The sequence below is a fragment of the Barbus barbus genome, assembly GCF_936440315.1.
Source record: "Barbus barbus genome assembly, chromosome: 38".
In the NCBI taxonomy this organism is placed as follows: Eukaryota; Metazoa; Chordata; class Actinopteri; order Cypriniformes; family Cyprinidae; genus Barbus; species Barbus barbus.
Genome location: NC_136716.1, coordinates 2,477,419 through 2,505,236, shown reverse-complemented (window position 1 = coordinate 2,505,236; position 27,818 = coordinate 2,477,419). Strand labels below are relative to the sequence as shown.

At 38.3% G+C, this 27,818-nt stretch overlaps 3 protein-coding genes across 9 annotated transcripts in view; 2 read left to right on the top strand and 1 right to left on the bottom strand.

Annotated features, from left to right (window-relative positions):
• LOC306858076 (myosin phosphatase Rho-interacting protein-like) overlaps nt 1-2,540 on the top strand; it is a 53,825-nt gene extending 51,285 nt beyond the window's left edge. For 3 of the 4 annotated variants that reach the window (XM_079398466.1, XM_079398467.1, XM_079398464.1), the window contains one exon: nt 1,631-2,536. In XM_079398466.1, coding sequence (XP_079254592.1) covers nt 1,631-1,702 — 72 coding nt within the window. In that variant the 3' untranslated portion in view covers nt 1,703-2,536. Of the gene's footprint in view, nt 1-1,630 lie in introns of all 4 variants that reach the window. The other variant, XM_079398465.1, reaches the window with a different exon arrangement.
• Nucleotides 2,541-3,546: 1,006 nt separating this feature from the next.
• On the top strand, nt 3,547-23,369 carry LOC306857947 (uncharacterized protein). 4 transcript variants are annotated; one of them, XR_013783184.1, is made up of 8 exons: nt 3,547-3,766; nt 5,406-7,597; nt 7,674-7,767; nt 10,341-10,390; nt 10,517-10,586; nt 14,005-14,153; nt 14,650-14,720; nt 22,550-23,369. XR_013783184.1 is itself a non-coding variant. In XM_079398244.1 (6 exons), exons 2-5 carry the CDS (start codon nt 5,411-5,413, stop codon nt 10,559-10,561), a joined length of 2,376 nt encoding a protein of 791 aa, XP_079254370.1. In that variant the 5' UTR covers nt 3,547-3,766; nt 5,406-5,410; the 3' UTR covers nt 10,562-10,586; nt 22,550-23,368. The 4 variants fall into 4 exon arrangements, 2 of the variants coding, with proteins under 2 accessions (XP_079254370.1, XP_079254369.1); XR_013783185.1 differs by lacking the exon at nt 22,550-23,369 and having other exon boundaries at nt 14,650-15,646; XM_079398244.1 differs by lacking the exons at nt 14,005-14,153; nt 14,650-14,720 and having other exon boundaries at nt 22,550-23,368.
• Nucleotides 16,257-27,773, bottom strand: LOC306857948 (serine/threonine-protein kinase SBK1-like). The gene is made up of 4 exons (XM_079398245.1): nt 27,541-27,773; nt 22,453-22,648; nt 20,635-20,837; nt 16,257-19,929 (listed from the first exon to the last, which is right to left on the bottom strand). Exons 2-4 carry the CDS (start codon nt 22,622-22,624, stop codon nt 19,135-19,137), a joined length of 1,170 nt encoding a protein of 389 aa, XP_079254371.1. The 5' UTR covers nt 22,625-22,648; nt 27,541-27,773; the 3' UTR covers nt 16,257-19,134.
• Nucleotides 27,774-27,818: the final 45 nt, after the last annotated feature.

Sequence of the window (27,818 nt, the reverse complement as noted above, 5' to 3'; positions counted from 1 at the left end):
ATTTCCTTCCTCATTAATGCTAAATGAATATTGTGATTATTACATTTACATTTAGTCCTTTAGCAGACGTTTTTATCCAAAGCGACTTAAAAATGATGATGGTATTTGTGGCCACATCGCTCAGCTGTAGTTCATTGACAGACAAACAGATCAGATTATTTCTGCCATGGTGCATGTGATCCTGCTGAACGAAGGGCTGTCCGTGTCATCTCATGTTCATCAGACGCGTGTCTCATGGACTCGAGGGCATTTCCACATGCATTGCTGGAAATCGTTCATATTTCAGACAGACTGATTGAGTTTCACAGAACCGGTCGCGGCGGTTCATGGCATGTGTCTCCGAGTGTGTGTGTGTGTGTGTGTGTGTGTCACTGGAGTTTGTTAGTGGCACTGCTGCCAGTTTTGAACACTTCTGTCATTTTTGTTGAGGTCACTGATTTAAATGCAATGAAAAAGCAGGCATGTGTAATGAAGAAAATAAAATACTACTTTTTTTTTTTTTTTTAATAGAGTTGCTTTGAACAGGGCTTTTGCACACAAATGAAGACTGTAAAAAGGTCTTAAATCAGAGCAGAACGTCTTACATTCATAAAGTCATGGCATTAAATGTTGTATACACTGCAAAACATGAATATTTTTGTCGTTTTCCAGTTCAAATATCTAAACATGCCTAAATCAAGATACATTTATTGGAGATGCAAAATGTTTTCTGAGAAATTGAACACAATTAAGTGAGTTTCTGTCAATGGGATGTGAACATTTTTCCTTTTGAATTAAGCTGATATTTCAGACACCACTGGCAGATATTTGTTCTGGTTTTAATCATAAACTCGCTTCATTTGGATCAATATCACAGAAAACGACGTGTTCTATCGTTTTGATTCTCAAGTAAATGTATCTTAAATTATGAACCTTTAGACATTCACACTGGAAAACAAGACAGAAGTACAGCACTTTTACAGTGTGATCAGAAGTTATTCAAAGCTTAAGAATTTTTTTTGTATAATGAATGAAAAATGAATGGAGCTGTATTTTCAGACTTTGAAGTGTTGCTAATTGAATGCATTACTTACATTGCAAAACGATACATGCATGTCCCTGGACGTTTACATTCACAGATCATACTGACATATGGGACCCTGGACCACAAAACCAGTCATAAGATTTATACAGCATCTGAAAGCTGAATAAATAAGCTTTTTGTATGGTTTGTCAGGACAATATTTGGGCTGAGATATTTGAATATCTGGAATCTGAGGGTGCAAAAAAAAAAAAAAATCAAAATATTGAGAAATCTGCCTTTAAAGTTTTCCAAATGAAGTCCTTAGCAATGCATATTACTAATCAAAAATGAAGTTTTGATATATTTACGGTTGGAAATTTACATAATATCCTAATGTTTTTTGCCATAAAAGAAAAATCGATCATTTTGACCCATATATTGTATTGTTACAAATATAAATGTGCTACTTATAACTGGTTTTGTGCTCCAGGGTCGCATATTGTGTTCCTTAATTGATCTGAGATCAAGTCAACCTTCATAAAACCTGCAGAAACCCTGTTTTTCTTGACATGCTCACAGAAACCGCTTCAAAGCATCACATTTGAGTCTCTCTGTTTGCGTTTCCAGAGTCTGAAGGAAGGTTTGACGGCGGAGCAGAGACTTCACTTGTTCGACAACAAGGACACTAAGGACTTCTGACACGGATGCGTCGACCGGCCTCGCTGCATGTTAATAGAGTGCCGTGTATTTTAGCCCAATAATTAATCACTTAGAGACACACTGGTTACAGTATATTAAACATGGTATGAAGTTTGAGTTTTATGTCTATAGTCTGCATTTCATGCACTTCAGTTACTGTGACGTTGTTGGTTTGTTTTCATTGCCATGTCTTAATGTAAATACTTTGTTTTTAATGAAGCATCTATCATGCGTACACTAAACACGACTGTGTAAGCTACTGTTTTAACTCTTTAGTTTGTGTGAATCGCCAGTGGAGGAAGTAACCCACGTCATGACTCGACACTACAGATTATCGGCACGGCAGGAATCATCACGGCTTCAGGCTCGCGCGTGACGCTAGAAGTGGACGCTTTGCGCGTTTCCTCCGGCTCTTTCTTGTTTTAGTGAAATGGGATGCATAAAAAATAGCTGAATTTAGTCGACGCTTGCATCATTAACCGCTGACCTTCTGCAGCATCTCCGGATGTTTTAAATAAACGTAAAACACACAGGAACAGACCTGGGAGGGGTTGGGCTGCTCTAAAGAATATGAACAAGTCGATATAAGGTTGCCGTTATGAATGAATGAATACTGGTCCACTCACGTGAATGGGAGTTTTTTTGTTTTTTTTGTTATTTCTTCAAGCTGATAAAATCTGTAGTGTTGTTCAGTGGCAGTCCATTATATTTATTTAAATGTTATGAATTTTTGTCTCACATTTCCATTCAACTATACATTATTGTAAATATACTGCAAATGTACACGAACTGACAACAGGTTTATTAGCAATAAATATTTTTGCACCCTCTTTTGCACGGATTAATCTGTCATTTATTAATATTACGGTGTTTGCGGGTCTTAAGAGAGCAGAAAGTCTTGCATTCAAAGTCATTGCATTAAATGTTGCATGCACATCTTTTTTTTTCTCAGGTACAAATTTAAGACATTTTAAGAGCAAGTTATTTTTTGAGAAAAGTTTATACTTCAGACAAGAAGAAATATCTGGCAGTGGGAGATGAAAGTTTGTTTTCTTTCTGAATTAACTTTTGCAAATTAAAGTTTTTTGGAATTAAAATGTTCCAAGTCTTTAGACATTCAAAAAGACAAAATACTAAGGAAGATATTCACTTTTGCATTGTGATCAGAAGGTACAGTAAAAGTTGTTTCTGTATTGTAGTGGTTGGAAAAATTTGTATTTATTTATTTGGAAAAAATAAGCAAAGTAATAGAAATCTGTTGAAGGTTATATGTTCAAACTTTAAAGCATTGATAAAACTATACATTTACATTTAGAGACCATATTGATGTATTGAGCTTTTTACTTGGTCTTAAAAAGTTTTAAATGTACTTTCATAAATCATGCAGAAACCCTGTATTGTTGCTTTTTTATATAATAAGTAATGTATTTATAAATGAAATATAGGGATGCACACCGGTTTTTAATCTAATTTATTACAATGTCCTGAATAATCAAATTTATTGCACATTAATTTTGGTCAAAAGATCATTTAAAAAAATAAAGAGCAATAAATGAAATTCATATTCAGTAAAGAGTTTGTTGAATTGCTTTGATTTACAGTAAGTCAATGAGCAACCTATTTTAATATTTGAGAAGGAAAAAAAACAAAACGGGTGTATGTATGTTTTTTTTTTTTTTTGCACTAATTTTCAAGCAACCAACAATCAGGATCCCACAATCATAAAAAATGTGTTTTCCAGACCTGGAAGATGCTTTCAAATACAGCAACTTTTATAGATTCATGTAAAGAGATGCATCGCAATGCTTGGCTTTAAAGGTGCATCTTGTGTCGCATAATAACTACACTGTTGAGTGGACTGACTACAACTAGTCCCATAATGCTGCGCAATATCATCACGACTCCGCCGTGACCAAAACCACTGGAGCCCCAAAGTATGAGAAGCTCCCGTTTCATGCATTATTCAGTCCGAACTCAAACACAAGCGGCTGCACCTGAAACAGTGCGTTTCTCTCCAGCGGGATGGAGTTTGCGATGGTTTCGTGAATAAATGCATCTGCTCGGGTGAGTCTGTGCGCGCGCGCTCTTTGTTTAGCTCGCTATGCTAACGAAAGCCTGCGGTGCTTCTCCAGCGCTCGTCTCTGATTAACTGCGCTGCTTAATTGGGATTCATAACGACTTACATTTGCTGGACGCGTCGGTGAGCGTTATTTATTGTCCTCGGAATGTATATTAGCCCGCATGCTAACAACCTGCTATGCTAACGTTAGCATAACAAACGAGCACAGGACAGGTAAACACCTGAAGAACCAGGCGAACCCGGATTAAATCTGGTCTGGAGATGTTTGACAGTTCTGGACGTTATCCAGATCATAATGAGTGATGCTGTTTAGTGCAAAAGACACCGATTTAGCTGATTCTGGAGATAAAACATGACTATTTGAGGTCGGGAGTGTCATGCGCTGATAAATAAATCCATTAAAGCTCTTAAATGTGTTTAAAACAGGTTGTTATGGCCTTTAATTAAGGCTTCGTCATAAGTTTGCGGTTTTACATCAAATACTTAAATCACAAAAGTGATTTATAAAGGATCCAGACACTAACCTGAAGTATACTTAGGAAAATAAACCATGGTTTTATTACAAATTAAACAAAAAAAAAAAAAACCGTGTTAAACCATTGCAACCAGAAATAAACCATGGTTTTGCTACATATTACTTGTGGTTTATATTAAAATACTAATATACTAATCGTTCATTACCGTGATTGGGAGAAAAAATAATATGCATAACATTTTTAATAATCAAATGTGCTAATATTTTGTATTTCATAGTCCTACACAGTATTATACTCCAAATTAGCACTATTTTTGCTTTATAAAATAATACAAATAGTAGAAAAAAAATATTTAATTTTTTTCAATTAATACAATAAGTTAAAAGGTTAAAGGTATTTAAAATCTGTGAGAAATAGAAATAAAGAAAATGTTGCCCTACTTACAAGACACAAGTGTGACTAAAGACCATTAGGCTTTTTTTAAAATCATGCCCACATAATTAATTTTTTTTTCAGTGTGCAGTAGCTGTAATATTTCCGCTGTGGCGCAAATGGCTCCGACACGGATTGCATGAATCTAAAGTGGTTAAAGTCATGTTGTTAATTTAGAACAATTTTAACATCATTTTCAGGATTTTCAAATCCAGTTTGAAGATCTATTTCTATTATTTGGCATATGACCAGCTTTATTGTCTTTATTATTGAATTTAATTTAGTTTTTAATTTAAGTTAATTATTTAATTTTTATTTGTTATTATTTTAGATTTTGCATTTTTTTCAACTTTATACATTTTTTATTAAATATTTTATTTTTATATTGTCAGAGCACATTGGTCAACTCTCATTGTTTCTGTGGTGAATTTTGTTTAAATAAATTCTATATAAAATTGGCACTTATGTTTCTGCTCTTGAGAGCCTCCCAACAATTTAAGTCCAAATTAAAACTGTTGTGAGCAGCTGTAGAGACATTCTGATCCCAGCTTTATTATTATTATTATTATTGTTGTTATTTTAGCTTTTTTATTTTTAATGCAACTTTTATTTAATTTTTATAAAATATATATATATTTTTTGTTAAAGATCAGTCAAATTGCATTTTTTAATGGTGCCGTATTAATAAAATTGACCCTCGTGTTTCTGCTCTCAGTTGATATGGAAGAGCCTCCCAGCGACTCAGATGGTTTACAGCCTCAGGATCTGTCCTCCGCCTGCAGCCTCCCAAACATCTTCGATCTGACGAGGAACGCCGAGGAATGCCTTCTGAAAGCCAACCCCATCGACGCCTTGCATGTTGTCCAGACGCCGGGCTGGTTCGTCAATCCTGGGACCAGCAATGGGATGTTGCTTCCCGAAACCGACCCTGAACCACTTCCGCTTCCCACAGACCAGATCCAACCAGATAATGCGTTTTCCAACACGACCGTCACGCTCTCCTACGTGAGCCGTTCACACGTCTTCTCCGAGCATTCCCCGATCTACGGCGTTCCTTCATTGAGCAAGGCGTTTGCGCTGCATCCCGCCACGTATGATGCCGGAAAGCTGGTGACGGATGCTGGAGATGCTGCACTTTCAGTGGACCAACACTGTCTCCAGCAGGTGTCCGTACCGGTCGGACTGACGGCCTGCGATCAGTTTGGCTTCATGTCACCGGCTCAGGTCGTGGAAAACATGGCGGCGTTATGCTACCTTCAACAACCTCCGGATATGCAAGATGTTGAAAACCTGGCTTTGGAAACATTCAAATCTTTACAAGCCGATCCCAGCGAGTGCAGGTTCCCCATCAGCGTGGATGAGCTTCAGAACGGAGCTGCAAATGGCCCGTGGAACGTCGGACCCTTCGAGGGAGGATTTCCGGAGGACGATGGCGCGAACGCAGACAGTTTGCACCGGAACGCCAATCCTGAGCTCGTCTTTCTCATCTCCAGATCCGAGGATCCAGTGGTTTTACCGAACGATGGCTTCGCCATTTCGTTAAACCAAGACTTCATTAGTCCCTTGGATCCCGAGTCTCCGTCGGCGGAGCAAATAGAGGATGCTTTCGCTTTGCCACAAACCGCGAGTTCTCCGAGTGGAGCAAAGCAAGAAGAGGAGTTTGATTCTACAATGCCAGAGGCAGCTGAGACAGAATCGCCAAAAACACCAACAGGGAAAATTGACAAAACGTGCAACACAGAGTCCGTGCATGTCAACGATGCATCTGCAGAACAAACCGACACGGATGCATTCAAAGCAAGCAATGATTTGCCATCTAGCATCAGTTCACTCGCGTTTGAGAGGAAAAGACTGCCTCCGAGAGCTAGACGAGGTGTAAGAATGGGAGCCATTGTTCAAGACATCCATCCCATCAGGAGTCGCGTGTGTAAAAGAAAAGTTCAGACGAGCAAGTCCAAGAAAAAGGTGCTGGAAAGGATGCGCAATGTGGCGGATGTGAAGGAGAAGAAAAAGAAAGACGAAACCGACGTCAGACGTTCAAGCAGACGTAAAGCCACACTATCTACCTCAACTTCTGCAAAGACGATAGATGCATTTGTAAAACGCACAAAGAAGAAATCCTCCGGAAAGATAAGAAACCTTAATTCGGTTCCAGTCAAGCAACCAATACCGGCTCAACAAGGCCTGAAGAAATCTGCCAAACGGAAGAGAAAGAAACACGATGTTGGCCGTGCGTCATTTTTCTCACCACAGGAACCTGAAATCAAACTCAAATGTCTCAACTACAAGGAGGAGAAGAAGGATGTGCGGGATGAGACCTTCGCGCCTTACGTGCGCATGCAGATCAAAGACTTCCCCAGCTGTACGGTGGTCAACTATCCCGAGGACAGCGTCCGGATCAAGCAGGGCAAGCGGCAGGCGTGTGGCGGGTTTGCGTCCGGTGTGATGCCAGCGACGCCTGGATTGCAGTACGGTCGGGTCTGTGTGGATGTGTCACAGAGGGATGTTCTGGTCTGCTGTCTCTGCGGCGGCTCGGCCAATGCAATGGACCTCGGAGACTTGCATGGGCCATATTACCCTGAAGGTTTCAAATCGGCCTCTAAAGCGGTTTGTAATCCGCAGGAAGAGGATAATAGTGACTCAGACTTGTCTGTTAGAGGGAAACGTGTTGCTCCGGGCAGATGGACTGAGTCTCTTTGGACCAGCGATAGCGAGTTGTCCAATAGTCCTTCATCTAAGAGACCCAGGATGGAAGGTGACACCGATTGGTTCAGTCCTCCCGTGGTTCCTCTCGACGCTAACGAGCACTGGCTCCATGAGGACTGCGCGTTATGGTCCGCAGGCGTCTTTCTGGTTCGGGGAAAGCTGCACGGGCTGGAAAATGCGGTCAGGTTGGCGAAAGCGTCGGTAAGATCTCAGATACACAGATTCTTTAATGCTCAGAAGCCTGCAGTAATGACACTCGACTGTTTTTTTATAACAGGTTTGTTCGACGTGTCAAAGAAGGGGAGCGACGTTGGGCTGCGTTTTCAAAGGCTGCCCGAACAAATACCACTACACATGTGCACTGCAGTCCGGTAAGTCATCTGCAGTCGTCTCACAAACACACACACATTGTGGTCAAAAACAGGCATTTTGATGCCGATCTGTCTGTTAACAGCTGCTTTTGTGTCTGCATTTTGCTAAGCAAACATGTTCAAACTTGTGGTCAACAGTGTGAAACAAGACATGGAACATAAACATGCAAATCTGCCCGTGCATGAAAGATATGATCTAAAATTAGGGCCCTGTTTGCACAAGTGCGTTTTCGTTTTAACACTGGAGTTTTCACTGATTTTCAGAAAGGATCTCAGTCCACACTTCTCAACCCAAAATGCATGTCACATGACCATTCATGCATATATATAACCATAGATATGTATATGTAGATGCCCTATTATTTAGATGGCAGATGAGTCTACGTGCTTGAAATCGACCTATTAAAATCTATTGGTACAACAATGAGCATGATGTTATTGTTTACACCAGAGGTCTTCAACCCACTCTCCTGGAAAGTTTATTTCCAACCGGCTTCAGCACACCTGCCTGCAATTTTCAAGCAGTCTTGAGGAGCCTGATTGGCCGCTTCAGGTGTGTTTGATTAGGGTTGTAGCTAAACTCTTCAGGATAGTGGGTCCCCAGGAACAGGGTTGAAGACCTCTGGTTTACACGGTCATCAAGGATACGCAGCACGAATGTGGGCAGTCACTCCATCGTTTTAAAAACGATATCTGCCCTGTGATAACCTCCCCTTGCTGGGGTGCGTCGAAAGACAGTAGCCAGAGATATTGTCAAAAAGATCAATTATTGGCAATATTAAGAGGATTTGGCATTTCCAAATAATGTTGGCCTATTACATTCTTATTTTTATTAGGCCTATTATTATTATTGAGTTACTTTTATTATTAAATTAAAATTACAATTAATTTGCCCCGCAATAATTACCGCATAACTGACGTGCTGCAAGGATAACAGTTTTAATTTTAGCAATTTAGGCTACTCCTCAATTAAAATGTTTTAAAAAAAGACACCCCACCCCAGAGTTTTCAAACTAAAATGAGGTCTGCGTTTTCAAAAGTCTCCGTTCTCAAGGGTCGAATACACCAGAGTAGTGTAAACCACAGGCATAACCATAGCCAAAGTTTGAAAACGAAAACGCACTAGTGTAAACGTAGTCTAAGTATAGTCTAAAAATGCATTTCTAGTGGAAAGGTGGGGTCAACAGTTGATGTTTTAGCAGTTATTGAATTCAGAAAAGTTTTGAGACGCCACCCGAATCTTCTGCTTCAAATAAATGATCTAGGGATGGGTGATATCTTATCGTTTGCGATATACCGGTAAAAATTCTCCTCACGATAAGAATTAGTCTTCTCACGATAAAGTCTAGTTGTTGACATATTTCTGTGTGCGACAGTGCGGAGCAACATGGCGGAAAGGGGACGTGAAATTGAGGAGGAGTTTATCGCTAAATGAGGAGCTCGAGCTCCGTTTACAATCGGAAACTGATTTGGTCAGGGCTGTACAATGCAACAAAAAATCGGTCTGAGCCTTGAATAAATGTACTACAGTAGCACGTGCAACATAGTTTTGCATGTGTATTACAAACCTGTTTTCCAACAAAGATATCATTTATTGACATGCTTTTTTTTTCCAAATGAACTTAACAGTTGTTTGAAATAACTTCTTTCTGTGACCAGACATGGTTTCATATTACAGAAGGGTAGTATTATATACAGTGATAAAGGCTATTTCTATTAGCATTGCATTATAAATATACTTTCCTTATTAAAAAAATACCCAAGATTGCTTGAAGAACACAGATAAACCATATATTTTGTGCAATCGTACATTTATTGTCTTCAAGTTTCATCAGTTAAATTTTTCTATCTCCGTTGTGCATTTTATTCAGCGATAATTGGATACCTTTGTCCATATTAGGGATTTCACAGAGCGTTGTACTTCTGCTATGCATATGTGGAGTTTCTGCGCAAGAGCACCCTCCGGCTCCCAGTATGAACTAAACCGTCATAACATTACGTGTGTACTCAGTAATGCTCATAACACCCTATTTTGGGTAAAAATAGGAAAGATAATACTTTTCTCTAAAGAAACAGGATTCCCTGAATTATTGTCATTGATATCGGTATCACAATAAATACCTGAAATATTGTGATATATTTTTAAGCCCATATTGCCCATCCCTACCCGCCTCCCACCCGCAACTATATTTTTCTGATTTAGATATGCAACCACATTATTTTAGTTTTTTAATTTTTACTCCTCCTTTCCTAAAAGATTTCAGTTTGTTTTTTCAAATTTAGTTATAGTTCACATTATAGGTGGAAAAAGTTCTGAAATTATTTATCACAGAAACCTGGCATTTGGTGTGTAGACTTTTTATATCCACTATATATGTATATAATATATAGTTTGGTGATTGACTGTATAATGTAAAAAATATTCCTACATTTAGGGGAGAACCAGAAGATTTTAATTCTTTATTACTAGCTTCCTATGTTATTTTTTTTTAACTACAGTGTTTTTTTCTTGTACTGTACACAGTTTATACCCTTCTAAATTAATTGGTGTTTCCCCTTTCCTATTTGTATAGGTTGTGTATTAAACGAGGATAATTTCTCCATGAAGTGCAGAAAGCACAAGGTATATGTGAAATGTTTTAGATGCATTTATTTTTATTTAAATATTTTATAATTAAGATGCTGAATATGACAAGCATGTTGTCCTTTGTGTGAATTCCTCAAATTAATTTTTTGTCTGATGCATTAGAACAAGTCCATTAAAGGATCATCATATCGTCAAATCAACAGGTGACAGGAGAAAGAGGACGCTATGCAAGGTTTGAGCGCTTCACTTAATACATGTATACCGTATTGTCTGGAAAATAAGTCACACACAACTTTGTCAAAATTGCATTTTTGAGAGAAGAAAAACAGGTGTGTCAGTTTACAGACATTACAAAAAGTTTTGCTTTAAATAAATAAATTTATGCTTTGCTTTTATACAGGGTTTCCATGGTTCTTAAATCAGAGCAGAAAGTCATAAAGTCATGACATTAAATGTTGCATGCACTGCAAAACATGAATATCTTCCTCTGTATTTTTGTTATCTAATACAAATATCTAAACTTTGTTAAATCAGGATACATTTACTGGAGATGCAAATGGAGGATAAGAAGTCTGAGAAACTGAACAAAAGTGAGTTTATGCTTAAAACAAGAATAAATGTCTGTCTGACCCTTTTGGCGGGTAATCTTTCCCTTTCCCTTTGAATGAAGTTGATTTTTTACTCACTGGCAGATATTTGTTCTTGTTATAATCATAAACTCATTTGATCAGAAATTTCTCTTTCTTATCATAGCTTATGTAATGTTGCGTCTCCAGTGAATGTATCTTGCTTTAATAATCTTGAGATATTTGCCCTGAGAAACGAGACAAACATACTGAGGATGAGATTATTTTGTAGTGTGATCAGAATTTGTAGTAATAGTTATTTTAATAGTTATGCATTGCAAATAGGGGTGTGCGATATACAGGTACATCTCAAAAAAAGTTCATTTTTTCTTGTAACTTATTTCAAATAGTGAAACTTTCATATATTTTAGATTCATTGCATGTAAAGTAAAACATTTCAAAAGTTGTTTTAATTTTTATGATTAAAAAATCAGTATCTCAAAATATTAGAATATTTACATTTGAGTTTCAATTAATGACCATCCCTACAGTATAAATTCTGGGTATCTCTTGTTCTTTGAAACCATAATAATGGGGAAGACTGCTGACTTGGCAATGGTCCAGAAGACGAACACTGACGCCCTCCACAAAGAGAGTAAGTCACAGAGGGTCATTACTGAAAGCTGTGGCTGTTTACAGAGTGCTTTATCAAAGCATATTAAATGCAAAGTTGACTGGAAGGAAGAATTTGGGTAGGAAAAGGTGCACAAGCAACAGGGATGACCGCAAGCTTGAGAATACTGTCAAGCAAAGCAGATTCAAACACTTGGGAGAGCTTCACAAGGAGTGGACTGAAGCTGGAGTCAGTGCATCAAGAGTCTCCACGCTCAGACGTCTTCAGGAAAAGGGCTACCAAGCCACTTCTGAACCAGAGACAATGTCAGAAGCGTCGTACCTGGGCTGTGGAGAAAAAGAACTGGACTGTTGCTCAGTGGTCCAAAGTCCTCTTTTCAGATGAAAGTAAATTTTGCATTTCATTTGGAAATCAAGATCCTAGAGTCTGGAGGAAGAGTGGAGAGGCACAGAATCCATGTTGCTTGAAGTCCAGTGTGAAGTTTCCACAGTCAGTGATGATTTGGGCTGCCATGTCATCTGCTGGTGTTGGTCCACTGTGTTTTCTGAAGTCCAAAGTCAACACAGCCATCGACCAGGAAATTATAGAGCACTTCATGCTTCCTTCTGCTGACAAGCTTTATGGAGATGCTGATTTCATTTTCCAGCAGGACTTGGCACCTGCCCACACTGCTAAAGGTACCTGAAGCTGGTTCAATGACCATGGTGTTATGGCGCTTTTCCACTGCGTGGTACGCCTCGGCACGGCTCAGAACAGCACAACACGGCTCAGTTCGGCTCGGGTTGTGTTTCCACTGCAGTTTAGTACCGCTTTATAGTGGGCGGGATTATTCACGTGTCGTTATAGCAGCGCCGCCTCTACTGCCGTGACTCCTGAAAAACGTTTTAATTCTGCGTCGCTCCATTAAGCTCTCGCTGGCCCTGCTCCTCGGCTATCAACGAGAGGAATGTCTGTACTTCCTCAACAGACAACGAAACAGCCATTTTTTGGTTATTAAAAGAAAGGTGCGCTCATTTAAAACAGTTGTGTTCGGTCCTTCGCCGGCTGTGCTGATTTAAATCTAGCGGGCCTGTTGTGTCTCGTGCCGCAAGTTCAATGACGCAGGCAGTTCATATAGTTAAACTATCACACAAAGGGTGCTGTTTTTTCTCCAAAAATGAACATGATTACAAATTGTGATTTATTGATTTTGTACAACAGTTCAATAAACAAGAAGTTAATTAAGAGACTTACGTTTTAGACACAATATTGCCTGTTTTAGGCTATAAAAATAATTCCAAACACAGCCTGAATGCTGTTTTGCGTCTCTGAGGAACATGACGGTGTTTCGTTCCTGAATGAATCAATCATTTAAATGATTCGGTTCAGTCGCAATGAATCACTTATTAACAGTGACTTGCTGCCACCTACTGGCGGTTTTAATTTCACATTAAAGTATCTTTTTTTATTATTAAGTAATTTCAAATAACAATATTCAACGTTTTATGTTTAATATATTAAAACATTATTTATGTATTTGTAATTGCAGGTTAAATGCATTCATGTCCTGCATTAAACAGTGTGTAAATACAGCTAAATGCCACTTCAGATGCTGCTTCTGTGTGTCCTCTGCTTTGCAAAGATGAACTAAGTTGATACTGATTTAATTTGCTTGGTAAGAGCCCAAACGTCTTATTCTAATTCATTGATTAAATGTAAGAATTTGACTCAAAAGATAATGCACACTTTTAGAAAAATGGCTTTATAAAGGTAAAAACCAATTTAAACTGATTGGAAAAGACCACCACACAGAATATGAAGAATATCATGCAGTCCGTCTTTTTTTGGGGGGTGCTTATGTCTAAAATCAAATTTCTGTTCATTCTATCTTAATTTATGAAGAAAATTAATTTTATCAACTGAATTTTAAATATACTGCTTGTCAGAATGTAAATGCTTCATAATCAACATTTTATATTAATTTGGCATCTAGTTTAGTTCTTTGTAAATGAAGAAACATAAAAAAAGTTGCTGAACCAACAGCTAGCAAGCAATTAAGAAGGGCACTTTGTCCATGGCAGTCCTTAAGATACCAGCACAATAATCAACAAAATATAGTCTTATCATCGTTATCGATAAAATCCCAGAAAATATTGAGATGTTATTTTTTTTGTCAATATCGCACACTCCTAATTGCAAATACAACAGAAATACAAATGCAGATTTACAGACCATATTGACATTAAAAAAGTCTTAACTTTGATTAGACTTAAGACTTGATAAGAGATACTTAGATTTTTATATTGGCCTTTTTCATAATCTTTGCATCACTAATGTGTGGCTTTGAGCATGTTTTGCGTGCTTGATGTTAATTGCATTATAAGTCGTAGCACGTTTCAGATGATAGAAAGCACAATCTGTATTCCAGCAAATCCAGTGTTTTCTAGTGAAGCTCTCTTCTGTCCTCACAGAGTGCGGTTGATCTCTATCTCCAGTGTTCCTGTGAGCGCCGGCCGCGGGACCTTCAGACAGAACGAAACAACACCCATACACCTTAATAACTGTGCTGTTGCACTGCTCATAACACCCGTCACTATCACACAGACGGCACTAAAGACAGGTTAGATGTGAGGACTGTGGGGAAAGTCAGAGAATTGCACATTTAAGGGACTCAAAGCAGAAGAACCACAGCACAAACATATGTGCTCGTCTTATTTGCCAATATGATTTTACAAAATATGTCGTCATTTATATGTTGGCGCAGAATCTTTTTTTGGGGGGTGCTTATGTCTAAAATCAAATTTCTGTTCATTCTATCTTAATTTATGAAGAAAATTAATTTTATCAACTGAATTTTAAATATACTGCTTGTCAAAATGTAAATCTTCATAATCAACATTTTATATTAATTTGGCATCTAGTTTAGTTCTTTGTAAATGAAGAAACATAAAAAAGTTGCTGAACCAACAGCTAGCAAGCAATTAAGAAGGGCACTTTGTGTACATAATGGGAAAGGAGGATGATTTCTTTGTGTCTAAGATTAGTATGTTGGCTTCATAATTCAATGCGTTTCTTATTGTCTCTCGAATGATAATCTGTTTCTTCCATCATATCAGCATATTTACACACTTGCGTCATGAAGTGCGGAAGACGCTCTGTGAACGTGTACCTGCATTGTGAACATGAGGTATTTAATCTTCATTTTCAATTACATTAATTGTATAATTCACAGCATCCAAACATTTCTTGTAAATGCTGAATATTAGTGTTCCAGTTCATCAGATATCTGAATATAACTTCATTTGAACCACAGCCAGTTCTATGCACTTACATGCGTCTCCTCTACATTATCTATATTTTGTAGACAGTTAACTAGTGTAAATGATAAACCTGCATTAATATTGACATGTCACCTTGATGCCGTCAGAAATTACTTGTAGGAATGTTTGGAAACTTTTTTTTGAAACGTGATGGCATCTTTTGGTTCAGAAAGCGTTTTTGGATTTGTAACTTCAGGTGAAATGCTTCAGTGCTGTTTGTCTTTTCTAAAATCAGTTTATTCATTTGTTGCTGCCTTGCTAAGACAAATCACTATCAGTTTATTTATGACTTTTACCCAGGAAGCACTTGCTTTACGTTTGATGAAAGAGATCAGGATTTGGAGACTCGTTCTGTAAATGTACAGTGCATTAAACAACACCTTATGTGTACAGACTATTTATGTCAATATTTTTGTCCAAAGTTTAAGATGAATCTGTGCCAAATACAGCCTGATGTACTTTGGCAGCTTGTGTTGAGAGGTAGAGTCCTGTGATGTTGCTCATGTCAGTGTTGATGTACTCCGGTTTTGTGCCATACTTTTGTTCAGGACTGTATCTGTACAAATCTTGTGCAAATGTTTTTTTTGTCTTGAATTGTCACATTTGAGCATCATACCAAGTGTACCAAAATCCGTTTTTGTTTGCATTTTTTTTCTCAAACGTTTCCGATCTTAATCTCAGGGTTGAGCAGGGTTCTTTTGTGTTGTTGACATTCTTACCCCAAAATGTATTTATCCTGAACTGACTAAACCCAGTTGGTCAGCGTAATAAACTGGCTTCTTTTATTTTGCCTAATGTGCTGTTGGACACTTATTTGTATTTACTCATATAGTTTTATCATGATTAATATGGCTAGCAATATATAAATATAATTTTCAATATAACATTTGTGGATGCTTATTTCTGCAATTCAAACTTGTTTAATATCTTTAAATTTTTCATTTACTTTTATATCTCGCAATTGCAAGAAATCCCAAGAAAAGAAGCTAGGATTGCATGAACAAAAGTCAGACTTTTAACTCTGAATTCAAAGAAAAAAATCAGAGGAAGAAAAGTCACAATTGTGAAATTTAAGAATTCAGAAAAAAAAAAATCAGAAGTGAGAAAAGTCAGACTTTCAAGAAGTAAAAATCTGAATTATACAATTTAATCCCAGAATCCTGAGTCAGGATTGTGAAACACAAACTTGGAATTCTGAGAAGAAAGTCAGAATTTAAAATTTTGAATTTAGAATTCTGAGAAAATAATTCAGAATTGCAAGATGTAAAATTGTGAGAAAAAAGCCAGAATTGTGAAATTTAGACAGAATTCCTTTGTGAGATTTCAAGTAGCAATTGCGCGAAACATTCTGAATTGTGAGATTAAAGTCAAAACCAGTCATTCAAACTCAGAGAAACAAAGTGCACATTTCTGTAAAGATTTATTTCTGAATAAATCTGAACTTACAGGAAGACAGTTGTATTGCAAAGACAGATTTTAGACGAGTTTGAGTTTGTTTTGATGACTGAAAGCCCACTGATAGCTAATGAAATCAAAACTATCACCAGAAACCAAAACGCTTCAACACAAAAAGCTGACGATCACAAAATCCCCAGGTCTTTTCGTTTGTTACTAAAACAAGGTCAAGCACTGCCGAAGGCGTTTGATGGTCAGGATGTGTAGTTGCCATGTCTATGATATGTAAGAACAGGATATTTATGCTCTGATGGGCCACTTTTGATGCAAAGAGTTTGATACGACTATACCTAACCGTTTTTTTTTTTTTTCTCAGAACGTACTTCCCAATACGTATTGAAAGCTCATGCAGACGTGTAGCATAAGATAAAACACACCAATTCCAATTAAAAACTCCCCTTTTGCATGTCTCCAAGGCCTCGAGTTCAATCCCAAATATCTTGGTAAGACTTCCCCAAGATGTTTGCAATTGAACTCAAGGCCTTGGAGACTTTCGGTTCAACCTCACCTGAAAATAATCTCTTTCAGTACCTGACAGTAGCAGCGCAGGTGTGAGGTGTTTCAATCAGGTAGTTCTTGATTTCAGTGAGAAATTAGCAACAGCAGCAGTGCACAAACACAACAACAAAACGAACAATTCAATTGGCTGGCTGGATGTTTTGCCCTACATCTACTACAATTTCACTCTGAAACATTATGCAAGAAATTGTGACGGCAAAAATGTTCACATTACAGTAATTCTCACAGATCTTCAATGTTTTTTCATCATGGTCATGCAGTTATTAGAACGCTTGCGCACATCTGCGCTCTACGTTTTGAGTTTGTTTAAATCAATGTAGAAAAAATAGAAGACTTTAAAGGGGGAACACCAAGAAAACAAAATTGTACAGTAGGCAAAAATACATCTTTCTTCGAATGCATGCAGTGTTCACCACTACAACCAGTGCACACCAGTAAAGCAGTAAAACACCACTAAACCAGTAAAGCAATCACAGCCGAACGCTCAAAAATTAAAAACATACTCCTAAATATTGTGAATAAACTTGTGTGTTACCTTGTTTTAAATTCACGTTCATCAAGGAGCAGCAGCTGACCTTCACATCTGCCACAAGAACATGACATTAAAAAATACGTTTGGCACAACTATGCTAAAGTACTAAAATTAAATTAAACGTATCGATGTTTGTTAATCACTACATAGCAACTGAAAAAATATATTTCTGAATACTAAGAATCCTGATAAATTAATTTGATTCAAAACAACAGTCTACAAGTCAGATTTAGAAACACTTCGAGTTCATGCAAAATCATGATCGGTGTCATGAACCTCTGGAAAAGCTTTCGTTGGGTTGCACGTACTGAACACCATTGCACTAAATCTCAAACACGCACACAAACTCACAGCAAATATCATCAATGTCCCAGTTCTCACTGTTTGCTTGTTCACTGAAATGTGTGATGCATTCCTCACAAGAATGAAGATCCCAGATATTCTCCTTTCTTTTTTTGCTTCATATATTGCTTTAGAGAAGTTTTGGGGAAGCCCTTGAAATTCTTCCCGCAAGCTTCTTTGAGCTGGAACTGGATTCAAATGTTCAATCCACTTATTAGTTCATTGCTTATTCACGAGTTAAGGCCCGTGCACACCAAAGATGATAAAGATAACTAGAACTATGACGTTTTAAAAATCTTTCTAATCCTATGAGAAGTCCACACTACAACTATAACAATAATGACACTCCAGAAAAGAAAAATATGTTCTAAGAACATATTGCTAATGTTCCCATTAAGATGCGAAAGGCTATAGGAGGAACATTTCTTGATAACTCTGAGGAAAGTTCTGAGTTAGCTGGGACAAGGGAACGCTATTGTTCTTGGGACCGCTTTCAATAATTTTTTTTCCAGTGAATGAATGATAAAAATACTGACAGCCAATCAGAATCCAAAAGATTGAGCATTTACAGTAGCATCTGACAAAACTGTTGCACGCTTATAATAAATATGTAAAGTTTTAATAATCCTTCTAATTCAAAGAGAATAAATAAGTCCATACTACAACGATAACACTCCAGGAAACAAAAAAAAATGTTTATGAACGTTTTGCTGATATTCCTATTAAGTTATGACAACATAATTTCTGAATGTTCTCTAAACATTTTTCTTGATTATACGTTACTCTATCATTTTGCAAATTTTCCTTTTGAAAGCTCTCTGAAAATTCTGAAACTGATATTTTAAAAAATGTTAGATGAACGTCCAACTAAAAGTTTCAGTTTTTTGTGCTAATGTTTTGACAACATTAACATTGAACAAACATTCGGTTAACGTTATCGGGAGAATGTTTGTTCATGATAAAGTTCTGAGAACATTCCCTGCTAGCCGTAACAGAGGAACGATATCGCTGTAATGATTTTTTCCAATGAATGAACAAAAACATTGACAGCCAATCAGAATCCATCTGACGTTAAAGAGCTTGAGCATTTAAAGCAGCAGACAACAAAACTGCAGCGAGCTTATAATAAACAGAACGTCATCTAGTGTGGACACTAATAAAGTTATCGTTATAGTTATCGTTCTTGGTGCCAACGGGTCTTTAGAAAGCACGACCTGGATGGTATTTCACAGTTTCAGTGCAACGTTCTTCGCAGACAGTTTCTAGACGCAAATCTCTGTTAGGAATGTTAGTCGAGCTGACCGGAGAATTAAACAGAATAAGTTCGTCATTTTTTGCGTTGTAATAGTCTCCGTTCCGGATGTACATGAGAGTTTAGTCTCTTATGGATGTGTCTGCTTGTGCGCGTGTTAATTTTGCCAACGGTTGGATCTCTACACGCAAATCTCTATCGGCGTCGTGACCAGGATGCGGCTGCTTGGCGGGCTGTCTCTGGCTGAGGGCTCGTAGCTGTTGGTGGAAGACACGGAGCTGTTCGTGGACACGGAAGTGAAGTGGTGAGCCGCTCCCGACTCCATGCCGTTGGTCTTCGAAGGAGTCGGAGACAGGGTCTGCTGCTTCATACGGTCCACCAGCAGCAGCTCCTCCTCAGACGAAGAGTTCAGCGTGGCCTGATGGTGGCTTCCACCCGCCTGGCCATCCAGCATCCAACGGTGGCTAAAATGCACAAACACCTCCTTGACAGAGCAGCGGCGCTCCTGCTCCAGGGCCAGGAGCTTTCGGAACATGCGCAGGGCTTCGTCCGTGAATCTGCGCCACTGCGACGGCACCGTGCCGGTCCGCCGCCTCTGCCAGCGCACAAACTCCTCGTAGAAAGTGTCGGACGGCATGGCCTTCTCCCAGGGGAAGTTCCCCGTCAGCATGCAGAACAGCAGCACTCCGAAGGCCCACACGTCTGTGCTGTAATCCACGCAGAAGCCCTCGTGCTTGGACGTGTCGCAGAGCTCAGGGGCCGTGTACGGGATGGTGCCGCTCACGCGCTTCACCGGCGAGCCGGCACGCCGCGTCATGCCGAAGTCTGACAGCTTGACCTTGCGACACTCCTTGTCAAAGATTAAGATGTTCTCAGGCTTGATGTCTCTGTGCACCAGCTTTCTGGAGTGCAGGTAGTCCAGAGCGATGGCCACCTGATTTACGCAGCGCTTCGCCACCGGCTCCGACAGTCCCACCTGAGCGAGAAGATTGAGAATAATCAGACTTATGTGCCGCTATGTCAAATGTTTTAACGACAATGACAATTCAGAAATACAGCTGAATTTAATTCATTTCAGAATTGATGATTTTTTCAACACTGACACTTATTGCACTGAGCTGAATGACCTTCAGTAGTTTATAGCTGAACTGAACTTGTTTTGTAATTGATCAACTTTGCAACACTAAACTGAATTGAGCTGAATAATGGCACTATTGTCTTCTGTAGAGCTGCTTTATAGCTGAGCTGAATTTGTTTCAGAATCCATTCATTTTGCTTCTTTGACAATGAATTAATGAATTGAACTGAATAATGACACTATAGAGTTTCTTTATAGCTGAATTTATCTCGTTTAATAATTAATAAACTTAACATTGACAGTTATTCACTAGACCGAATCAATATTGAACTGAAATAAGCTGAATAAGGACACTTTTGTACTTTATAGCTGCACTGAATTTGTTTCATAATTGATGAATTATAAGTTATTTTCCTGTTTATTACAGTGAAACTGCTTTGTAACAAACAGTATTGTATAAAGCGCTGCAGAAATAAAGGTGACTTGACTTTATGGCATTTTTGTCACTACTTTTGTGTTTCATGGAAAAACAACATGAGGGCGAGTAAATCATGATTTTGCTTTATTCATGTGCGTTACGCTCGTTAACTGATGCTGCATTACCTGTGGTGGAATGATATCGAACAGGTCACCGGACGGCGCATATTCCTGCGCAAAAACATAGTACTCCTCCGTTTCAAACGCAATGCCAAACATGTTGATGATGAAGGAACATGGAGACAGATAGAAAGAGATGCTGAACTCTCTCAAGAAACTCTTCAGCTTGGTTGTTTTCTTCTTTAGAAACTTCAGAGCCATCTTGGTACCTATGGGTTAAGGGAAACAAAACATGACAGGTGATTTCTTGCTGAATCATTCAATTAACGCATTATTGGTTCACAGAAATTCTTCTTGCTTTCTCGAGACAATTATTGTACTGATAGCCCTAGTTTTGAACAGAAATAAATAAATCTAAACAATTATATCTAGGTGTTCACAAACTGAAAAACATGTTTGAGTTTGTATAGAAATATAGATATTAACAGTCATGTTCCATACATGCATTGATCCTTTCAGTGTTTAATGTGTTTTCTTGTATGCATTAATTTCAGAACATCTGTTATCCTCTCATAATAATGTTAACAATGCACGTTTACCAAAATTATCCTTGAAACCAGTCAAACATGAATGTTAACACATTTGACAGAGGCACATACGTCTGAAATGAATAGGTAAAGGGGTGCAGAGCCAGAGCTGGTTCTGTAGGCAAATATTAATGTCTTTGTGAGCAGCTATTGGTAGCCAGAGCAAACTGATGAACAGAGGCGTGACGTGCGTTCTTTTCGGCTCATTAAAGATTAATCTTGCAGCAGCATTTTGGATTAATTGTAGAGGTTTGATAGAATTGGCTGGAAGACCTGCATATACACATTACAAATATGGATGATTAGTACTTAAAATGATTTCAAAATAATGTGCAGAAATAATTTCACATATGTAAAATTAATATTAGTTTTTACGTACTGCAAATGTGTTATTTACATTGTCTTATTTAGTGTGACTTTATTGAGGTAGTTTTTTTAGTTTTAGTTTTAATGCTTAAATTTATACCAAATGAAATGCTGCCTTGACAATGGAATGAAATAAAGTAAGATCAAGTAGTTTTGGTGGGGTGGGAGGGTGGATTCCAGTTTTTTCCATTTTAATTTCCTTTTTAATGGTTAAATCAATTTGTATTAATCTAAAAGCATGTCTAGCTAATAAAAACCATGAAACTTGAACAATTTAACATCAATTTATTAAAATTTTAACAAAAATTGTGTGTTTAGGACCCTATGAAAGGTTTTATTTTTTCCAACCTAATGTTTTATTACCAAATTCTGTTTTGCATGTCTAATTATTTGAAAGTTTATTCTTACAATAACCCTATGTTTTTTTCCCCTCAGAAATTCTGTGTTGTGTATTGCAACTTTTAAGGCATAACACATTTAATTGATCTTTTAATGAATGAAAATGAAACTAATTTTATTTTTTGGAAAATAAAGGGGATTTAATATTACAATTAAAAACATTGAAGATTGTATGATTATCCCTTAAAAATAAGGTTTTGATCATTTTAGTAGTAGCCTATTACATACATTCTACTAAACAATAGTAATGTTGGCTATTTCTGCCACAATGACTTGAAGGTAAACCGAACTTTTATTTTGATGGGTTGCCGTGATTGCCTTTACATTTCTGTGTCTATGATGTGAGGATAGTTTTACTCAAATGAAATGGTCAAATGCTCATGAAGTGACTCTCAGAGCAGTTCTGGAGATGTTGTTCATGTAGTGAGACGGCAGACGCTATAATATCACCAGAAGCTTCACGTGCACTTCAGTTTTGTATGGTTTTAGTTTGAGTTAACTAAACTACCGCTGGTTTGTAACTGTGCTGTACCTCTGATCTTATGGATAACGAGGTCCACCTTCCCGTAGGTGCCCTTCCCCAGCTCCCGCATGACTTCATAGTATTTGTTGACCTCCACCTTCTCCAGGTTTTGGGCTGTGAAGAGCTGCAGTTCCTCCAGGATATCGACGGACACGCGTGAGACGACGGGAGAGGAGCTCATTCTGCTGACGGTTGCGCTGCCTTACTGCAACACAAAGAACAAGGAGACGCATTTCAGTTTAGGAGCCGCCTTCCTCTGCTGAGGACTGAGCAGTGGTCTGCCGCAGGGAATGTAATTATCCTGCAGATAAGGGACACGTCCTCTGAGGAGAGGGATTTCACTTCCCCTCATCTAACCTGCTGATCTCTCCAGCGCTTCATGCCTCACCAGTCTCGCTCTCGCAGTGTTTGGGTGCAGTGGCTTATGTAATATTATAACCGTCTGGACTTTACAGGGTCCGTCTTGAATATTTATTTTGTTAAATATAAATGCAGAGCTTGACTGTTTACAAGTCAGATCTGACCTGCTGTTGCGTAACCGATTGAATAAGATGGTCAAATTAGTTCAAACGAATTTTAGAAGATCTTAGTATTTGTTACGTCACACTTTTTCTGCATCAACCTACTGATCATGTGATTTAAGATGATCCAAAATGTGTCTTGAGCTTCAATGGAGGAATATCTAACCGTCAGCATAAAGAGAAGACCTAGAAAAATTGCTGGATATTAAACATTGATGTGAGTGCAATATTAATTGTGTACCATTCAATAACTTCAGTGACTTTTAAACACAAAATGGCCAATGACTTAGTTTCTCCTCCATTACAGAACGACAGCAGAATCAAACGTAACGTGTGTCACTGAGAAACACAGAAGCAGTGTTTTCTGAATGAATCAGTATTTTGAATAAAAAGGTTTCAATGACTGGTCAGTTGTTCCATTCTTCGATGAATCAGTGTTTCTGAACAAATCAGTTGAATGAATGATTCAGTGATTCAGTCACTTGCTTAATTCCTAAATGAATCAGAGTTTTGGAGAGAAACAGCTAAATTAATGATTTAGTGACCGGTTTTGTTTCTGAATGAATAAAAGAAGTGTTTTTCAACAAATCGTTTATATCAGGGATAGGGAACGTTGATCCTGGAGGGCCGGTGTCCCCGCAGAGTTTAGCTCCAACTTTAATCAAACACACCTGAACCAGCTAATCAAGGTCTTCAGGGTTGGAGCTAAACTCTGCAGGGACACCGGCCCTCCAGGATCAACCTTCCCCACCCCTGGTTTAAATGAATGATTCAACAACTCAATTCTCAAATGAATCAGTGTTTTGGACAGAAACAGTTGAATGAATGATTCAGTCAGCTGTTTCATTCCCAAACGAATCAGTCTTTTGAACTAATTAGTTCAAGTCACCTACTGGAGTAATGATGTAACGTGCAGAAAGAGTCACTGAAAAATCCCCACCACTAACACAGACACTGACTCTGGAACAAACACAAACATGTGGAGTGATACAAATATCCCGGTGCTATTTGACAGGGATATCAGCATTCTTGGACTGACTCAGCCAATCAGATTCAAGGACCGGAACTAACCTAATCAGCCACAACCAGGGTGCGAATTACGGGGGGGTTTGGGAGGGTCCGATCCCCCCTGATGGACGTCAAAACTGGATGTGGGGGGGGGGGGGGGGGGGGTAGAAAGCTACGCATAATATGGAGATTTACTTGTAAATATTAATATGCATTTCTATAGCCCTGACTGATTTTAATATGCAATTTTTTGGCAGCCCCTGAAATGGGTCGTATGGACATTGAGCGGTTGAAGACGCTACAGCGCTCATTCAAAGACATGGACGGAGCAAGAGCAACTAAAATGCATGTGGGTCATTGACGTATAAGGGTTTTCGACAGGCCAATTTTAAAATACAAATACTAATAATATCTACTGTAATTGTTCAAACAATAAGAATGTAGTGTACACATAAATTCATATTAAAATTAAGTGATTTTAGTGTTTTTTTCATGTAGATGAATTGGCCGTAGCCTTATAAATCACGGTTGCACCACATGACATTTTTTTATTAAAATTAAATATTAAATATTAAGTAATTAAAGTGTTTAGAAAAAGTATTTGCATTTAATTTCCCCCAAGTGCTTCGTACACCTGCATTACACATAACATGTTATCATGACACCTTCCTTCTGCATGCACAAAAAACATCAATACATATTTCTGAATAATGCAAGGCTATGGTGATCTGGGTGGTTGCCAGGGCACAGAAATGTGGGTTGCTAAGGTGCTCAGAGTGGCTGATTAGATAACTCGCCTCTCCTCAACAAACAGCATGACTTTAACTGTCTTTTACATTAATATGCAGGACAAGTTACATGCTAAATACTTCAGACTTGTTCAGATCCCTTGCTAATGACCTGCAGCAGGCTTTATTAAATAGACTTCAGTCTGCAAATCTGACACATTTGCACCAGGACTTCATAAAGAGCGCAGAACTTGCCAAGATGGAAGCCGGGCTGGTGCAATATGACTCAGCGGGTCAAATCTGCAAAGCGAGTGTGTGTGGCTCAAGGCAGAGAGATGCAAATATAGAAAATCTCTGCTGTAATGTCAAACTTTGACATCCTGACATACACGTTCTGGTACAGGACGTTCTTTGCACACAAAGCAGGCACAGACTTCCTCTGCTTCTCGTCATTAGACAATCATTTAAAAGCGTGAAACGGCAATGGCTCATTTATTTCCGTGCGCCAGCTATTTTGTCATTCCGCTCGCTCCGCGGTTATGGCAGCCACAGCCAGGAAAACGCAGACAAGAGGGAAGAAAGGAAGGGAAAGTCAAGGGAGGTGAAACATGGGCCTTTAATCTCTGTTCTCTCTCTCTGCTTCCACACTAGAATATTCATGTCACTGCCGCTCTGCAGGACTCAGTGGGGTTTGGGAAAGTAGCAGTGCATTTTCCCTACAGACCTGCTTGTGTTCTTCACTAACCCTGAAAGAGTTCTTGTCTTTCCGGACTTGCATGCAAAAAAAAAAAAAAAAAAAAAAAAAGACAAATGATGGAAAAAGGATTTTGATGGAAGATGGGTAGAAAGCAAACCATAAGCTTTTGCTGATAGAGAAGAGTCACATTTGACCTTTGCAACTAATATGATCATTTTGTGATTACAGAACGTGTTTATAATTAAATATGTGTAGAAGGTTCTGATGTTAAATGTCTTTTCAACAAAATTTTGAATGATGTAAACATTGTGACTGTGCTATTGCTCTAAGATCAGCCTGAAACAGCAACATTGGCTCAACCAATGGTATGTGTGTGGGGGCGGGGCTACCAGTTTAACTGGCCAATAAGATACAGGTGGAAGAAATTTTGTAATTATGTTTCACTAGGCTAATGGCACAGCAACTGTACACTTAAACAAATGTCACATTATCATGATCATTTACATTTTATATGTAATATATTAAATTTATTTTGTATAAATAACCCATTATTTTTATTTATTAACTTACTATTAATTAATTTATTTATATTTTACACTTTTACAATTTTATTTTTATATTTAAGGTTTCACATTGAAAGACTTCTCTTCAGAAAAACCACCGTCACCGTGGTTCCATCTTTCTCAAATGTTCACAAGCTCTTCAAACTAATTTTTTCACGAATTTAAATTTCCTAACACATTGCATAGACTTTTAAGTGACAAAGACTCATAGGGAAATACCAGAAGTCAGTCTAACCCTAACCTAACCTGTATAATGACTGTATAGTGTGGTACTTTTTATATATATACCTTGGTACTATATGCATTAACATGTCATGGCACTTCAGTGAATACAATTGGAAAAATGTTGTTTTTAACAATACACATGTCCAAAAATACCACCACTACATCCAAAAGCATGGTGCTAATTTGTTAATGAATGCATGTTTATTATTAAAACTGATTGAAGAATGAACATGAGCATGTGGACGACTGTAAGAAGCTGGACAATATTGTAAATATCTAGTGAAGCAAGCAGTGGACAGGAGGTCGTGTGGAACGGCTTTAATAATTAAAAACTGACTCTCACACCTTGTGCTCAAACCACAGGGGTGTGAAAGACAATCAAGCCAGCAAATCCCTTATCACACATTAATGTTCATTTCCCAGAATGCGCAGGACGGATGTGTGGTTGTTGTCCGGCAGGCATGTGCAGACAGAGATCAGTCTGTGCAGAACTGCAGCATTGCATGTGTTTGTATTCAGCAGCAGAGCTCTTGGAGCTCGGGGCCAGGGGAATGTAAATTGCACTGCTGTCCAGAGTCCACTAGAGGAGATCAGCATCTAAACACACTCTTATTCCCCAGACCAGTCTGCTCATTTTTCATCCGGACTCTGACAGCATCCATTTAACGCTGTTGAGTTCTGGGTGACCTGCGGATACCTGCAGACTCATCCTATCCGCACTGAGAACAACAGCAGCAACACACACACACACACACACACACACACACGCGCGCACACACACAGCTGCCTGCAGTCACACACACACACTCTCACATGCACACACACACACACACACACAGCTGCCTGCAGTCACACACACACTTCTTAAAGGGGGAATACGTTTACATGGTGAACAGGGCAAAAGGAAATTTATCTATATATATATATATATATATATATATATATATATATATATATATATATATATGTATGATAAGATTTATATTATTTCTTAGCTGAATAACAATCTTTTAATCATTATATAATTATTTTTAATAATCCAATTCGCTGTAATAAGTGAATAAAAATAAGAAAAACAACAATAATAATTTTATTATAAATTTTATAATTATTGCCCATGTTAATGCTTCAATTTTTATTAATAACTAATTATTTTATTTTCCTAGCAGCATAAGGACATTATTCTGCTGATTAAGGTCGTCTGGTAGCGGTAACCTCAGGTTATTATAACATAAATCCTTCAGTCTTGAGCAGGACAGTCCATTTTTATCGAGCATTATGCATCAATTCCACGTCAAAATATATCAGTTGTTGCAATATTATAATAATGTTGACATCAAGCGGAATGCACTCACCGTGAAATCGAGGCAGAAATGCCGCAGTGAGAGTCTCTTCTCACGGTACAGTGGCGTGTCTCTCTCTTCCCCGCATTTGTGTGTCTCGCTGCTGCAGAGAATCAGTCGCTCCGCCGCATCATAAACTCACCCGGCGCGGATCTCACCGCCTGCGACGCGTTATTGAGGCTCTTGAGGTGATACTGGGGAAAAATCACAGCTTCCGAGACGGCTGATGAAACCACGCCCACTGCGCGCATCAGCCAGTAACAGCGCAGGTCCCCCGCGTCACCTGATTA